The sequence below is a fragment of the Choristoneura fumiferana genome, chromosome 18 (genome assembly GCF_025370935.1).
Source record: "Choristoneura fumiferana chromosome 18, NRCan_CFum_1, whole genome shotgun sequence".
In the NCBI taxonomy this organism is placed as follows: domain Eukaryota; kingdom Metazoa; phylum Arthropoda; class Insecta; order Lepidoptera; family Tortricidae; genus Choristoneura; species Choristoneura fumiferana.
Window position 1 is genome coordinate 6,816,658 of NC_133489.1, and position 18,410 is coordinate 6,835,067.

The following is an 18,410-nucleotide window of genomic DNA, read 5'->3' on the forward strand; positions in this document are numbered from 1 at the left end:
GTAGTCCGGCAAGGATCGTCTCCGTAGGACGGAACTCTTCAACGGTTAATGGCATCGACTTGGAATTTGGTATGCAAATATAGTTTGGGTGACAATGCAAGTACAGTCAACAAAAAAACAGTCAGCAAAAAAGCTTGTCTTAAAAATTAAGTTTTTCCCAAAAACTTATTTTGTAAAAGTATATTTGATGAAAATAAAGAACATGATTTTTTACCTTATTTCTATCGCTAAAATTTTAACAGATACGTATTAATATCCTACCAGTACCTACTCTTCAATACATTTTAACCCCCGACCCAAAAAGTTATAAGTAAGTGTTATAAGTTTGACCGCTACGAGTGTGTGTGTCTGTCTGTCTTTCTGTGGCACCGTAGCTCTTAAACAGGTGGACCGATTTGAATGCGGTTTTTTTTAGAGCAAATTTTCTAGTAATGGTTCTTCAACATGTATTATCAAAATCGGTTCAGCCGTTTATGAAATATTGAATTTTGAAGTGACAAAGTCGGGTGTTTTCGAACTTTGGTTAGGTGAGGTTAGGTTATTAATACTAGTTTTTGTTGTTGTGGTGACATTAGATACACACATTATGTATTACGGTTCTTGGTCTCTTTGGTTATAATGATAATATTTAGTAACGACATTGGCACACGTATATAATTATATCCAAACATAATGGAAACATACTGGATTCCCCCGTATAACGTGTCTATATTTCAAACAATAGCCACATTACACAGTCCAGTGTTATCTAAGCCTGTACACCTACAATTAATCGCCTTCTCTGTAACTATTACGCAATTTAGTTAGAAACAAAGCCTTTCTACGTAACGCGATTGGAAAAAAGGCTTAGCTAGATTTCATGAAGCATAAGCTTACATTTAAAAGCTAGCTTAAAAAATGACGCAAGGTTTCTTATTCATAGTACAGAAAAAATAACATTCAGTTGCTTACTTGTGTAAGATTAAAAAAAAAGAATAAAACGACGAAACGAGAAGAACGAGAATGAATTTGAATCCCGTCCGACGATTCGAGACGTATATTGTGATTCGAGTCTTTTTCGTTTTTTTAAACATACCTATTTTTGAGTAAGTGTATTGCTAATAAAAACAAATCCAGCATCAAATACAAATGCTGGTGATAATACGAGTACTGTGCAAAGCAAACTTCTAACCACCTTCTAACAATAATAGGGCATATTGGGCAGAGCTCTGCACAGGGGGCGACACTAGCGCAAACGTCCATGACAACGTCAGTTCTCTTTATATTTTGTCGCTATGACAGATCATGACCAAGGAGTATTAGTACCTATAAAAATCATGATATTTATTAGTAACAAAATAATATGATATTTACATCGATAGTAACGATAGAGCTATATTTCCAAAAAAAATGAAATAAAAATGATATTATGGCATTTAAGATATTGTGCTAATGCTGCAATCTGACGGCAGAAAATTTCAGTAATATTCCCTATTGGGTTTAAGCGAGGGTTGTTTTTCGCCACCGCCGACCGGGCCAAGTTCACGGTTGGTTTCCATTCGAGCTCACCTTGAGAAGGAACAATACAATACAATACAAAGACTCTTTATTGTACACCAGACATAGTAAGCGACACAGAAAACAGATACACAGAGAAAAAAAATACAAGGTGAGCAATAGGCGGCCTTATCGCTAAAGAGCGATCTCTTCCAGGCAACCACAGTTGGCTCGACACAAGTCGGGCATACTTGAATTATTAATCTATCTATTTTAATAATTAGTAAGTAGTAAGTATTATTAACTTGTGTACCTCCTAACTAAAAATAAGCGACAGTGTTTCCTTCAACCGACTGTCAGAAAATCTACTCCAATGACGATATCTCGCACGTGTTCGAAATATTATTTTTAGAGATGGTGAATTTAGTTGTTGATGCGTTTACGATGGATCTTCAAAGTCGAAGGAGATTGGTAAAATTCTATTACTTAATCGCTTAAATGAAAATATAAATGTAATAAAGCTAAAGCTAAAGAGAATAAAGCTATTTTGCGTGATTTTACTCCACTAAGTAAATAATTAGCACGGAAGCAAAGTAAATGTATATTTTTTTAAACATATCGTCACTACACTAGGTAGGTACCTACCTACTTAGAAAACACACCTCGCATCTCAAATCAATACGCTAACAAAATTGACCCGTGAAATAATGTTCATAAAGTTCAATTACAAAAATGATCGATTTTGAAATAAGAGTTTTTTAAGTAGTGACGATATCGTTTCATTATAACTTACAACTATTATTATTAAGTTTCAAGTATTCATCCGAAGAATACAATAAATCTCAAGTGAAACCAAGGCGAAGCAGCATAAAACTAGTTAATTACTTAGGCACCTCAGAATTTTAATGACACGATTCATTAACTTTACACAAAAACAGCACCTCATTTTGCTTAAGCAGTTTTTTAAGTTCACTCCAGATCAGACTAGATGCCAGACACTTTCAAAAATTACGCAAGTACCTATACCTTATTTATACGTCTTTTGCTGTGAGCTGAAGTCAAATGTCAAAGTTCAGGACGGTGGCCCCTGTCAGGATCTAATTTAGACGTACCTATGCCACTATTGTTATCTGGGGATCTGGATCGAGATCCGTGGCCGTATTTTCTATCGCCCAAGCTCTCGCGGTCGCATACACCATCTTTTTGAAGTGGAGAAAACGATCGTGATTCCGAGAACTCTTTCTTTAGATCAATATCTTACGCGTATGGGTATTATTACCTCTGTAGTAAGTGATGTCTTCACTGAAATAAGGCATTCGTTTTGAGTGAAAAACCTTAGACGAGAGTCTAACATCTTTAACATCTTTCCCTTTGATCCAATCTAGGTACACTGGGTTAATGTTTTGTATTGTCTTTATGTTTATGCATATGTCTATTTAAGGTATGCAACAAGCACTCGACTACAACCATCGTTTAGAAACAGCACATAAGCCGTCGCCAAGGGGGGGCACGGAGGGGCAGCTGCAAAAATTTGCCAAATGTAGGTATATAAAACAACCAAACCAAAGTCCTAAGTTTTTGACCTGACTTGCTTGATCGATCAAGGTTCGTACTACAAGTGCAAAATCTTCAGGTGCTCTGCACTTATAGCTGCTGTCAGGAGTCATTGGCAGTACAGATTGCTAACCTAAAGCGGAAGCTTGCCAAAAACGAAATAAGTTAAAGTTAGCTTTAACGTAGAGATCATAACATAAATCCTCATATTTGAGGAAATGGTTGGGTTAGTTTGACTTAACACCAGTGTAAATATTTTTCAGGATTCTTAATTATAGTGATTTATAACTATAAATATTTTTTAATGTCTGCGACTGGACGTGCTGGCACATTGCACCACATCAACGAGACCCAATAGTACTTTCACACCACTATTTATCGCAAAAACGCGGACGTAAATAAATCCTTTACTAGGTTAAAAAGGGATATTTGCTTTATGTTTACGACAAAACTTATCGCCACAGCATAAGCGTGACATCTAGTGAGGTAACTCGGCATTCTACACAGTGCAACTTTGTGCTGTGCTGCATCCCTTCGCCCCGCCCCCGATAAAACACAGGCCCCAATGCCCCTACTCTATTTGACTTTGTGTACGTACGTACGCACCAGGACAAAACTAAATACTTACAAACAATTAGTTTTGAGATAAAGATGTACGCTCGCTTTAGGAATTGTAACGCTATTAATTTTACATGATAGCATAGCGTTATAATTTCTTATAGTCTGGCTTAGCACGGATTCAGCCCAATATAGTCTCGTTAATTTAAGTCGCTGTCAAATATAAATGGCCAGTATTTACTTACTTTACTATACCTAAATAAGCTTTTAACATTTCGCTGCACATAAAGTCAACATAAAGCTGAATCAGAAAATGTAGTGAACGTATAACGGCATATGGCACGCCAAAGGTTACGACTTCCCTTCGCTAGGCAACTATGCCCGCTCCCAATACTATATTTATAAAGAAAATCTTTTTTTATGGCGATAATTAGACTGGTAATTAGTACCGACGGACATTAATCGTAGTCTTAATTGTGTGTGGAAATATCGTGTGTGTTATGTTACATCGCAGAGTCACGAGGCTATAGATTTATAAGTGATAAGTATATCATCGGCAGAAATGTACTGCAACTCGCATTATCTGAATTAGGCTTCCGTTGTAACGTAGTTTGACGCACAAGAATAAGAATAAAATTTATTTCACACAAATTTTACGTATAATAAGAATTTGGAACAACAATGTAGGTTTCACTACAATCTACCTTGCAAATCATGTGAAATTAACAGTAAGAAAAGCTTAACCTAAGTGTAATCTAAAAAATCCTGTATACTGTAATAACTTTTCTCAGCAAGCCATTTTTAAGACTTCTTTTAAATTTTGCAAATGGTAAATTTTTAATTACATCTGGCAGTTTATTAAATATTTTTATACACATTACATAACTATTTTTAGCAGCAAGTGACAAGTGTGACAACGGAACATATAATCTACAGTACAGTACAGTACAGGATTTTTAAACATTTCTTTGGCTTGCCACAATTTTTTTTTAATCTATATAATACACGGCAGTTGCCTTAAAAAGACAATTTGTATTTCAATACAAAATACTAAGGTTCATTAAGGCACATCAAGTTGGTTTAATTTTTAAAACACCTTTTTTGCTGACGGTGCTTGATTATCCATATGTTAACATATGAAAACATAACAAGTGTGGGCATTAGTTGCAAGAGAGGCAACAAAGTGGCTGCATCGCACGCACACAGGATAATGTTTCTCTTCATCTTATCTCATCATCATCTTTATTAACTAGATATTACCTGCGACTCCGTCCGCGTATAATTGTGTGTGTGTGTGTGTTTTATAAATATTTGTTGTTGTACTTTTTTTTATATGCAATAAATTATTATTATTATTAATTCGGTTATCACTATCCCCCGGGAACTATGCAATTTTCCGGGATTAACTATCCTATGTCCTTCCCCGGGACTCAAACTATCTGTACACCAATACCGAATTTCATCTTAATCGGCTCAGCGGTTTAGACGTGATTAAGTTGCAGACAAACAAACAAACAGACTTACAAACTTTCGCATATATAATATTAGTGGGTATCTTTACTTTTTCCGCACCGTAAAGAAGTCCAAGCGAAGTCGTAAAACCGGACGAGTCAAACTACACTACACAGCCATTAGTCAATACACTAGCCCATTGGTAACAAATAGGCATGAGCTTTCAAAGTGATGGTTATAATTCGACATGTCGATAACATCCGGCGTAATTGACAGCTCGAATCAAATCGGACGGAAGACTCATAAGCGGACAACCCACTTTCCGATTTGCCGGACAACATCGAAAATAAAAGAAGGGAGGAAGCATTACTTTAAACAATAACCCGCTCTTGTTGTTTAGGTCTATTGAATCGAACAGCACAACTCATCAGCAGAAGCAGATATACAATTATACATAGATCCCATGTCAGTAAAAGAGATAAGTATGCTGCCGCTGGTAATAACTCTCTCTCTACCTACTACAAATAGAGAGAGAGAGTTTGGTAGCTCTTGTCGCAGCGACAAGAGCTACCAAAGATAAAGCTGCGTTTCCATCAATAATGTACGTACCTATATTTTTCACTAACCAATAGAAACACCTCATTTACCTCGCCTCACTCCGCTCATCTGTTTCCACCAGAGATGTACTGTGCGAGGCGAGGTAAATGAAGCGTTTCTGTTGGTTAATAAAAAATACATTCCTCGCAACTAGGGTTGTAACGGAACTTCGCCTCCGCCTCCGTTACTGCGGAGGTTCCGCAAGAAATCGTATCTTCGCCTCCGCCTCCGCCTCCGCATTTTTTGGCGGAGTTATAACGGAGGTTTATTTCTCATTTCATTATCTCGGCGCGCAGCGGGAACGCGGTCGGGGTGCGGGCGGGCGATGTCAAATAACACACGACAGGAATCAACCTGTCTCGTTGCTTGGACGTACGAGATTGTAATGTATATGTTCGATTGAACCACGATTTTTTTAAGTGATTTTGTACAAAGTAATTGTTTATTTAAGTCACATGCACGATGACGCCGAAAACAAGTGAGATTTGTCAGTTTTTTTAGAAATTGTAGAGATTTTTGAGTTGAATAAAGCATAAACTACAATTTTTTCCACATCCACTTTCACCTCAGCATCCGCCTCCGTTAACCTCCGCATCCGCGGAGTCGACACTCGTCGCCTCCGCATCCGCCTCCGCCTCCGCTAAGAAGGCCTCCGTAACAACCCTACTCGCAACACATCCTCGCACATTATTGGTGGAAACGCAGCTTAAGATTACTCAGCGATGTTGGCTTGGCAGCCAGAACTCATGATACGAGTAATCGCATCGCCCGTCACACTCATACACTCGCTTTTATTACCCAGTGACAAAACTGTAGGAACTAGACACTCCCTTCTCGCTGCATAAAAATTCGTATCTATTTTCTAGCTCTGCTCGCTTTTCGTCCATCGTCGGCGATGAGACAAGTTCAGTTAAGACAAATTGCAGGTTGCTACCATCATCTTTTTCGCTAATCCTGCCGTGAAGCAGCAGTGCTTGCACTGTTGTGTTTCGGCGTGGAGAGTAAGATAGCCGGTGAAATTACTGGCACTTGAGGTATCTTAGGCCTCTAGGCTGGCAACGCATCTGCAAACTCCCCTGGTGTTGCAGGTGTCTATGGGCGGTGGTGATCTCTTACCATCAGGAGACCCACTTGCTCGTTTGCCATCCAGCCGAATAAAAAAAAAAAAATAAGAACATAGTAGCAATATTGTTGTAATATTTAAGTTCCTTTTACGTACTATAATTTACCTTACTCTAAGCAACATCTACAAACATTATATAAACTGAATGAAGTACCTGGCTTTCTGCGGACTCATCAATGATATCTAAAATATATGTATCACGACTTTAAAAGAGTGCAGATAGCTTCTCGCACGTCAGACAGTGAATAGCCCACTTAATGACGTTAAGTAGGTGCATAAGTTATTAACTATCCAATTAATCTTATTATGTAGGTATAGTAAAAGTCGAAATTTGACCTACTTCTTGAGAGAACGCTTTCGTTAATCCTGTAAGCCTAATGGTGTTGCGATTACCACAGCGTTAATACTCTTACAGAATCTTAATCTTATACCAACGTTAAAAATATTAGGTGTACATTATTTTATATACTATCTTAACTTATAAAGATATGCCGGAAATATTCTGAAGAAGGTCTTGAATCAAGTAGATCTGTGTGTGATGCCTTACTCAAAGACAAAATAACCAACACACATGACACCAAGCACATACAACTGTTCATTGGGGGAAGTACCTACTGCCAAACGCCAAACATTTTCCACGACACTGCCTATGTCTTCGTCTGTTTAAAGACAATCATAAGCTTTGACTTTGGATCGGCCAATGAGTCCTTCTTTACCATCTTTGCCTTCTTTTTCACAGACTGGCGAAATGGTTTTGAGGAACATGTGTACGTATTACCACTGGTGTGTATTACCACTCTACTGGTTTACTGTACCACTGCCATGAGTTCACAGTGACCGTACTCGATAGCGACGGCGTAAATTATTTGTATGGAGCATTGTACAGCGCCTCTACAAATAATTTACGCCGTCGCTATCGAATACGGTCACTGTAAACTCATGGTAGTGGTTCTGCTTCTTGGCTTTACATGAACTAGTTGACTTCCGACTGCGCTAAATATTATTTTCTGAGTAGTAAGAATGACTTTATTTCTGATACAATGTAATGAAGACCACATACGTTTTCGGATTTTCCATAAGTATTTAGTAATATATCAGGATTTAAATTTGACTGCTTAAACTAAAGATTTGCGCGAACAAAAGCGCTGGTAAAGTCTAGTTACTTTATAAATACTTTTTCAATATTTCTTTCAATTGGAAAACATATCTGTCGGTTACTAAGTTAGTATTAACTCAACTCTGAGATGTAGACAATCAATTTCGTAAATACTAGACAAAGTTACTTTCGAATGCTGCAACCTCATTCAGTAAGTTGATAAATATAAGACGTAATAAATAGCACCTACGCGCGTGGGAGGTCTACAAACTTAGGTTTGCACCTAGGAATACTACAATTCCTATGTATAATGAATGCGTGTGGATCTTTCTTTAATAGACTTTAAGCAGTTGCAGCACAAACGCATGCAGATTTTACAAATTAGACTTTAACGTGCCAGACCGAAAGGGTTTTAAATTTCTTAAAAATGCATGACTAAGATGAAAGAACGATACCAATTACGGTTCGTATTAGAACTTACCTACATGTGATGGTGGCATTGATTTTGGTCCATGGAAATTGTACACAAGCACAAACATCTCGCCTGTATTCCCAAATGGGATAGGCAGAGCACACGAAACGTTACAGCTTCGGAGCCACTTCTAGCAATTTTAGGTTTATAGTTTGACAAAAAGGGTAGGTACTAGGATACAATAGTGACAGGTTGCTAGCCTGTCGCCTACGGTATACCTTAACCTATATCCTTTGTCGCCTCTTACGACATCCACGGAAGAAATGGAAAGGTGTTATTCTAACTGTCGGGTTAGTGGAAACACGGGTAAATGGAAATTGTATATTTGTAAAAAAAAGATGCAGACGCTTTCTGCGATTATCTGGATAGATTCGTCCTGAGCTGAGCTAACAAGTGGCTTCCAATGATAATAGGAAAGGCGTAAGGGGTAATTTTCATACATACCTACAAGACATTCTAGAGAGCCAGTGTAGTCATTTTCGTGCATAATTGAGGAATGTTTTCAAAGAACTAATCCCATTCATAACCCAACTCCCCCTCCCGCCTTTTAGGCGCTCACTTACCATCAAGTGACACGCATACTCGTTTGCCAGCTATTTGATAAAAAAAAATAACTTAAGAAAAATTTTAAACCCCCGAAATTTCCATTACAAAATCAAATATTATCTCAAAAACGGCTTAACTGATTTTAATTAAACATAACAAATACCAACGCGAAGAAACTTGCTTGAACGTAAAAAACCATATCCTTCCAAGGTTGCTATCCTTTCTAATATTATAAATTCAAAAGTCCATACATCCATCCATAGCAGCCCTTAGTTCGTCCGTCTTCGGACAAAGGCCTCCTCTCCATTTCTTCACGCCTGGCGATCGACAGCCATAATGCATCCATCCTCCACCCGCCTGTCGGCAGATATCGTCCTTCCACCTCATTGGTGGTCTCCCTCTACTGCGAGTGTTTCCACGAGGTCTCCACTCCAGTGTTCGCCTTGCCCAACGATCGTGGTTCATCCTTTCAATGTGCCCTGCCCATCTCCACTTATTCCTCTCGATCTCTTCCACCACGTTTCGAACTTTTTTGACTCGTCTGATCCACTCATTCATTTTTCGATGCATGACAGTTATCCCGAGCATTGACCTCTTCATTACTCTCTGTGCAACGCGAAGTTTCTCTGCAGACTTCTCTGTCAGTGTGGTGGTTCCATAAGTGAAGACGGGCAAGATACAATGGTTGAAGATTTTGGTTTTAAGGTGCTGGTGAATCTTCCTTGCCTGACAGACTGACTTATTTGCACCGAAGGTCGCCCACGCCTGCGCGATCCGACGTTCTATTTCGGCCACTTGGTCCTAAGAACCAAGCGTAATCCGGTGCCCGAGATACACGTAGCTGCTGACGACCCCGAAAGGCAATGGACAGAAATTCAAAAGTAACTCTGTCTATTACCACTTCAAGCTTATACCGCTGAACCGATTTAAGACGAAATTTGGTACGGAACTACGGAGATAGTTTCAGACCCTAGGAAGGCCATGATAGGCAGTTTTTATCCCGGATAATTGCATAGTTCCCGCGGGATAGCGATACACGAATTATCCGCAGATAGAGTTGCGGACAGCAGCTACATAGTCATTCTATAAGTTACTTATAATAAGTAGGGCATCATATAAGTACCAAGCCCTCTTTGCATGCATGACCATCGACCTAACATGACATTTTAGGGTCACTACCTTACATCACGAGGCCGGATATGTTCTATTAACAATAGTTGTAAAACAATGAACAAGGTAAACTGTATCATTAAAGTTATTAATTAACGGAGTAAGACAAAGGCGCCATTCACGTTTGTTCGGGAGTACAGTCAACAGCACCAATATTTGACACAATAAAGTGTTCATAAATCAGCCCTAGAAATAAAGTCGTATTCTGATACGACTTTATTTCTAGGGCTGATAGGTTGTGTCAGGTATTTTGCACGCTCCGCTATGGCAGATATGAATGCAGGTGAGTGTACCTATTAAACGTAGGGACATTTCAAGGTGTACATGGCCTGCACGGAATTCACTGTTTAATTACATTATATTAATTGAACTAAGACCTTTTGTCCTTGCTCCCTCCCTATCACACGTGTACAGTCGAAGGCATAAATATTAATACAGCACCAAACATTATGTCAACCCCACACCACACACACATATCGCACACACACATATTATGGGTGGATAAATGGGTGGACAAAAAGAAATAGTTGTATTTCTTTTTGTGATTCTGTCCCGTCAGCGAGGGCACAAAAGTAGTAGGTACAGTTTAATAGAAAAATTGTTGTGTCACATTATCCTAACATGCTTATTAGATGACCAATTACAGAAGGGGTTTAAACTACCGCAAAAATTCATGTTAGACAAATTTTAATCGTATATACCTCAGGAGAACGTAACTATACATAGCAACGAGTGACAGAAGAAAAGGTTGATCGACTCTTATATATGTCACTCATCGACCTTATGGCCAGAGATAAAGGTGTATAGATATTATTGACGTCTTGGTAACGTATACGTTTACGTAACGTACCTATTTATGACTGTATGACAGCTATGTCTGGTGTATTTTATCATTAGCAGCCCACCCTGGATCACTTCCATATTTCGTTTGCGAGAATGTCGAGCCCCAGAACTCCGCTCGCGATCGCAATCAAATGACAGATTTCGCATACAAAAACTGTCATTTGATTGCGATTGCGAGCGTCAGAAATGTTCGGCAATACGGCCTTTGGTTATTTTGAACATACGGTGTTCTGCGATAAAGGTATTACGAAGCTTGACAAAGATTTGAAAATCAGACATATCAAAAATATGGTGTTATGGAAAGAAAGTAAGACATTATGGGTTTTAGTTATTTGGACACAAGTTCTTTTGGGATCTAGGAGTACCTACCTATTGGTAAAAGGGTAAAATAAAATTGAGACATAATGAATTCAACTCGCCTGTAATTTACACGTTTTCATGCAAGTAGGTTGCACACTATTAAATATGAAGATTGATGTATGTGCGCCAGCGACTTCTACCAAAAATTTTTAACAAAAAAGTAACCACTTCGAAGTCACCGACTTGGAGCTAATAGGTACCTAGAAAAATATTTCAAGGGTTTTGTAGTCGGTTCCATTCTCCGTTATTTTTTTACTTTTTTGGAGTAGGTTTTACTTTTTTGTTAAAAATTTTCGTTATTTCTCAGTTTTTAGTGATTCGTAGCCAAAGAACATCTCACAACGATTCAATTAAGCCCAAAACGGCTTAGGTACGTTGTTTTATAACAGAGTTCCGTTGCCTACCTTCCGGCTTCAGCATCAGATCAGTTCAAAAGAATCATTAACTTAAAGCTCCTTCTTAGTCGCTTATCTAGGTATATTAATTATGATCGTTTATAGAAGAGCGAGCATTACTTAGCTTTGACGAGTTCCATTGATCATCGACGGTCTTCTTCATCAGGTCCAGTTTACCAAATGATACTTTCTGAATGTAAATACTTATTTCAATGCTAAAAATGTCAAAATCGCCATAGGTTTACCTATAAAATTTGAGGTGTACCCTCGATTTCCCTAGGATCCCATCATCAGATCTTGACTTGGTGACAATGGAACCACCTCAGAAGAGTACCCTTTCGAATAAAAAAAGAATGTTGAAAATCGGTCCACAATCGACTGAGTAATCGGCGAACATACATAAAAAAAAAATATATAAACATTGTAACATAGAACCTCCTCCTTTTTTGAAGTCGGTTTAAAATCTGCGAGATACACGCATGTGTATTTGTGGTCTTAGAATGCATGTTTTAGACAGCTACAAGTTTAGTACAAATTAAATTACGTAGCCCACAAAGCGCAGTAAACTAACAATACAACTCACATTTATTACCTACTCCTATTACCTTACGAGAAAATTATCCCACGCCATAGATAAAGGCAAGTCATTTATCAATTTAAATTTAGCCTTCGGTTAACTTTAATCGCGAATCAGCAACTATATCCGTGATCAATAACGCCCTACGATCAAAACATAAGTCAGTCAAAACATAAATCAATTAACAATAACGAACGTGTGTTCAAGACTTTATAAGCTAGATGTTGCGCGTGACTCCGTCCGCGAAGACAGCGTTTGTCGCTGTCCCACAGGAACTATAGCCTTCATCCTCAGGGTCAGAGAAGCCGTGGTGGCCTAGTCAAGAGCGTCGCCAGGGGGACCAGGGAGGGGCAGCTGCCCCCCCTAGAGATTCTAAAAAAGTTGCTAAATGTAAAGCAACCAAACCAGTCCTAAGTCTTTGACTTGAATTGCTTGATCGATCATTCCCGTACGTCGAAACCGAAACTAGAATAAATTCACCAATACCATGCATACTTTTCTCATCCTCCATATCAACTTGCCCCCTCCTGGGCCACCGGCTGGCGACGCCCTGGGCCTAGTGGTTTGACCTATCGCCTCTCAAGCAGAGGATCGTTGGTTCAAACCCCAGTTCTGTGTTTACGAAATTCATTTGAAATTTAGCAAGCGAGGCAATTCAATAGTGTGTGTGAAGTTCCCAATCCACAGAAGGCCCGCGTGGGGACTAAAGCCCAAGCCTTCTCATTCTAGGAAGAGGCCTGTGCCCAGCAGTGGGACGTATATAGGCTGGTATAATGGGATGATGATCATCAAGTTCTCAAACCCGCCATCCATCCATAAGTTATCGAACTTGCCCGTACGGTTGATCGAAACTGTCACGTACGGTCAAAAACTTTAAGTCATGAGCCAGCATGGAACCTTTTACATGACGTTTACTGTGAAATGGTTCCATGGTGGCTCATGAATTAAAGTCCTTGACCGTACCAGGGTGGAACCTCTGTGTTGTGCTACTAACGTCATGACTCATGTTGACATTCAATACATTTTCCGAAGAAATTATAGCGAAATTGACATATATAGCGTTTCAACGGTAGGACCGCAAACGTGCTTAGATGGGTGGAGCCGATTGCCATTGCAAGACCTTGGAATTTGAAAGTTCAGCCGTGGTGCAGCCGGAACGTGCTGTTTGTTTTGTTCTAAGAACAATCTAGAGCACTACCGCCACAAAACAAATGAAGTGCTCAGTACATCTGTCTGCACGCCACAGAAAAACCAGCCACAAATCAGATAGCCTTAATTTGACACGGATCCACGTCTTAAGCATACCAGGGTTAGGCCGAGTATCTTAACACGTTCCCTGCCCGGGCTCCCCCAATGTGGGGCCATGAAGTTTTTTTTCCCGCCCGAGGAGTCCGTGCTTCCACTATTATGGGTTCACAACTACATATAGCCCCACAATGGAGGCTACGCCGACGTTAGGTATCACAAGTCCTCGATTTCCTTAAGATTCAATCATCAGATCCTGGTTAAGTGCTTATGTGACTTAATTGAAGACATTCCTAGACGAAAGCCAAAAAAAAATTAAAATTGGTTCATATAAATGACGGAGTTCTGAGGTAACAAACATAAAAAAAATGCAACCGAATTGTAACCTCCTCCTTTTTTGAAGTCGGTTAAAAATATAAACTAATATAGTTTTATAATCTTTTGACAAATCGTGCGGTAGCACGACACAAAGGCAGTTGTCTCACCGCCGGCGAGGAAACGATTGGCTATCGACTATTTTCTCGCTCAAGAAACGAACAAAAGATATAAGATCATGTGTGAGTAAAAGAGACATATATATTAATAGTTGATCGCTGGCGGTTCACAATGCCGGCGAGAACTCGCTCTTACATCTTTTGTCGCAGCGACAAGAGCTATAAAACTCGCTGGGCTATAAAACTAGCTCAGCGATACTCGCTCAGCGCTGTTAGCTTGGCGGCCGCCCGGCTCGAGCGAGTGGAGCGAGTAATCGCCCGTCGTGCTCGAACTCTCGCTTTTCACTGCTCGCCCACTCGTTTCTAGTTACTCGCTCTGCTCGCTTCTCGCTCATCGTCGGCGGTGGGACAAGTGCCTAAGAAAAGCAATAATATTCACATCGACAAGTCCGTGTCCCTAGAGTGGAAGCACACTTCGACGTGTGACGTTGCATTTTGTATGGGACAGGGGGACAGGGAACGTGTTAAAACAAACGCACTTCGCTAAAGACGATTTCAGGCTTGCGTTTTATACACGCGTATGCCTAAGCTCGTTTTTGGAAACCCGTGTACCCGCGCCTAGGTGCGGTTTTGTTTTATTCGAGCGTTGACGCTACTATCTATAAGGATGTTTAGAAATTATGTAAAAATTTGTCCAAATAATTAAATCATTTAATCCTACTAAAATAGTCGTAAAAAGAAGTCGGAAAAAAATAAAACGAAAAGCAAAAATAAACGTAAAATATTATAAGTACTGCAAGTCTTAACAAAAGTCTAGTCTCCCTCGTCACCACCTTCCTCCTCCTCATCAAATTCGCCCTCTTCCTCAGCAGTGGCATCTTGGTACTGCTGGTATTCCGACACTAAGTCATTCATGTTGCTCTCGGCTTCAGTAAACTCCATCTCATCCATACCCTCTCCAGTATACCAATGCAGGAAGGCCTTACGTCTGAACATAGCGGTGAACTGCTCAGAAATACGCTTGAACAGCTCCTGGATAGCTGTAGAGTTGCCAATGAACGTAGCAGACATCTTCAAACCTCTGGGTGGGATATCACAAACAGCTGTCTTCACATTATTCGGGATCCATTCCACGAAGTACGAAGAGTTCTTATTCTGAATGTTCATCATTTGCTCATCCACTTCCTTCATAGACATACGGCCTCTGAACACAGCAGCGACAGTTAGGTATCTCCCGTGACGCGGATCACAAGCCGCCATCATATTCTTAGCGTCAAACATCTGCTGCGTCAATTCCGGTACGGTCAACGCACGGTACTGCTGGCTGCCTCGAGATGTCAAAGGAGCGAATCCAGGAATGAAGAAATGCAGACGAGGGAATGGAACCATGTTCACGGCCAATTTTCTCAAATCAGCGTTCAGCTGGCCAGGGAATCTCAGACAAGTGGTAACTCCAGACATCGTGGCGGACACTAGATGGTTCAAATCTCCATAGGTCGGGGTCGTGAGCTTCAGAGTTCGGAAACAAATATCGTACAACGCCTCATTGTCAATACAGTAGGATTCATCAGTATTCTCCACCAGCTGGTGGACGGATAGCGTGGCATTGTAGGGTTCGACGACTGTGTCAGATACCTTAGGAGACGGTACAATGCTGAAGGTGTTCATGATGCGGTCGGGATATTCTTCTCGGATTTTGGAGATTAGGAGTGTACCAAGTCCAGCGCCGGTGCCGCCGCCGAGTGAATGGGTCAGCTGAAACCCTTGTAAGCAATCGCAGCCCTCTGCTTCTTTCCTTACGACATCTAGTACTGAATCCACCAGCTCTGCACCTTCGGTGTAGTGTCCTTTCGCCCAGTTGTTGCCGGCGCCGGACTGGCCGAAGACGAAATTGTCCGGACGGAAGATCTGGCCGAAAGGCCCGGAACGCACGGAGTCCATAGTGCCGGGCTCGAGGTCCACGAGGACGGCTCGAGGCACGTATTTGCCACCTGTCGCTTCATTGTAATACACGTTGATACGTTCCAGCTGAAGATCAGAGTCGCCGTGGTAAGTACCCGTGGGATCAATCCCGTGCTCGTCTGATATCACCTCCCAGAACTTGGCCCCAATCTGGTTACCACACTGGCCAGCTTGTATGTGTACGATTTCCCTCATTTTATAACTTTAACTTTACTAATAGGATACCTACTTAAAGAAAATCGCCCACTTATTGAAACCCGACCGAATTTCCGAACCACGATCAACTAGACTGACATGGAACACGAAAAGAAAGGAAGAAATTGTTTTTCATTTTCGAATTTCAAAAATCGCCTGGCATGTTTTTAAATACTATGAAAAAAGGATTTGCTATTAAATTATCCAAGGAATATTTTTCACTGACCGATCTCAAAAACGCGGCCAAGTGCGAGTCGGACTCGCGCAGGAAGGGTTCCGTACCATTATCTATACAACATTAGACATTAGCTAAAAAATACGTTTGTTGTACCTATGGGATATTTTACGACCAGATAACGAAGTGATTAGAATTAGAGAAGCAGACCAAGAAACTTGAGGTAGGTACCGGGTTAGATCCTCATTCAGGACAGATATTTGTTTGAATAAAACGAATGTATGTAGATCTAAGGTAGGTATGTAGGTATTTATGAACCTATGTAAACTCTTTATAAATCGCACGTTAAAAAAAATACAGAGTACATGTGTACATGTACATAGAGAGAAGTAGAAAGGCAAACTTGTGAGAAGATACCTACCTACTTACTTAGTACTTTTTCATGATCAGTTTCGCTATGATTTCTTTGGCCGATGCATGGGATGTCAAAATAACATTAGTAGTAAATAGCATAAAGGTTTCACCGTGTGTGTACAACAAAATTCGAAAATCGAAGTCCGTATCATACTTACCGTCCCTCTCACTCGTATTAAATAACATAAGCGTCAGCGGGACGGTACGATAGGAACTTCGATTTTCGGATTTCGTAGTAGGCCTACTACTGGTTAGGGTTGTAACGGAACTTCGCCTCTGCCTCCGTTACTGCGGAAGTTCCGCAAGAAATCGTCTCCGCCTCCCCAATTTTTTTTGCGGAGTTATAACGGAGGTTTATTTCTCGTTTAACGACGATCAAGAACCAACGAGTGCGCGGCGCGCGGTTGGAACGCGATCGGGGTGGGGGCGGGCATATGTCAAATAACACACGACAGGAATCAACCTGCCTAGTTGCTTGGACGTACTAAGGTTTAATGTAATTGTTTGATTGAACCGTGATTATTTAACCGCGATTATTTGAAGTTATTTTGTACAAAGTAATTGTTTATTTAAATGTCATGCACGATGGAGCCCAAAACAAGTGAGATTTGGCAGTTTTTTTAGAAATTTTAGAGACTTTGGTTCAATAAAACATGAACTGCTATTTTTTTCACATCCACTTTCACCTTCGCATCGGCTTCCGTTAACCTCCGCATCCGCCTCCGCCTCCACTAAGAAGGCCTCCGTAACAACCCTTCTACTGGTAGGTAGGTACGTGATTCAGTTTCTTCGACTGTACCCACGAGGTTGTTCTATAGAAATGATCGGTTTAAAACCTTTAATTTAATTTTCACATTCAAAGTCGGTTTGAATATGTTTAATGTTTAAAAGGAAAAAAACGGGCAAGTGCGCACCGAGGGTTCCGTACACATTTATAGGTATGTAAACGGGAATCGTGTGTTGAAGATATTTCCCGCTTTTTCCCGAGTGATTTAAAATATCCAGTGTAAGCAGAGCCCTGCTCCTAAGCAAAACGTACGCAGTGTCGGGTCAGATTATATTGGACAATAATATTTACAGACACAAAAAATTAAGATTTTCAGGCTTTTCTAGTTGGTTGTGTTATAACAGCTACCATCACACCAAACTTTAAGTTTCTAGGACAACTGGAAGTACCCTAGTACAGTGGCCCCCTAGCCCCTCTAGTGGTAGTAGTAGTAGTGGGTATAGGTTTTTCAGTGCACGGCAATTTGTATGGAATCACGTTGTTAATGACTAACTTTTGATTGCGTTGACATAAAGGTTTGATTTTTTCAAGGCTTCAAGGGACCGCAGATAATTATGAGTATTCGATATCAATTTCAGCTTGGATATCTCCACGCGTTCCTGAGAAAAAGGGTCTTGACAGACGGACGGACGGACGGACAACAAAGGGATCCTATAAGGGTTCCGTTTTTTCCTTTCGAGGTACGGAACCCTAAAAAAAGGTCTTGTTGTACTGGTCACATAAGTAAGCACACAATCACACTAATATTATATTTTGTAAGTCTGTTTGTTTATTTATTTGTTTGTTACTCCATCACGTCTAAACCACTGAACCGATTTAAATGAAATTCAGTGAACATAATATAGTTTGAGTCCCGGAGAAGGACATAGGATAGTTTTTATCTCGGAAAATTCCAGTTCCCGCGAGATAGCGATAAATTGATTCTGTGCGGACGGAGTCGCGGGTAACGGCTAGTAATACATATCCATAGAAAGTGACG

General features: G+C 40.3%; 1 protein-coding gene across 1 annotated transcript; it reads right to left on the bottom strand.

The window, feature by feature from the left end:
* Window positions 1–14,584: 14,584 nt before the first annotated feature.
* Window positions 14,585–16,160, bottom strand: LOC141437794 (tubulin beta chain-like). Its single transcript, XM_074101308.1, has one exon. It carries the CDS (start codon window positions 16,053–16,055, stop codon window positions 14,712–14,714), a length of 1,344 nt encoding a protein of 447 aa, XP_073957409.1. The 5' UTR covers window positions 16,056–16,160; the 3' UTR covers window positions 14,585–14,711.
* Window positions 16,161–18,410: the final 2,250 nt, after the last annotated feature.

What these genes read in the sequence shown, in the direction of transcription:
- LOC141437794 (XM_074101308.1), bottom strand. Translation starts at nt 16,055, where the DNA reads ATGAGGGAAATCGTACACATACAAGCTGGCCAGTGTGGTAACCAGATT.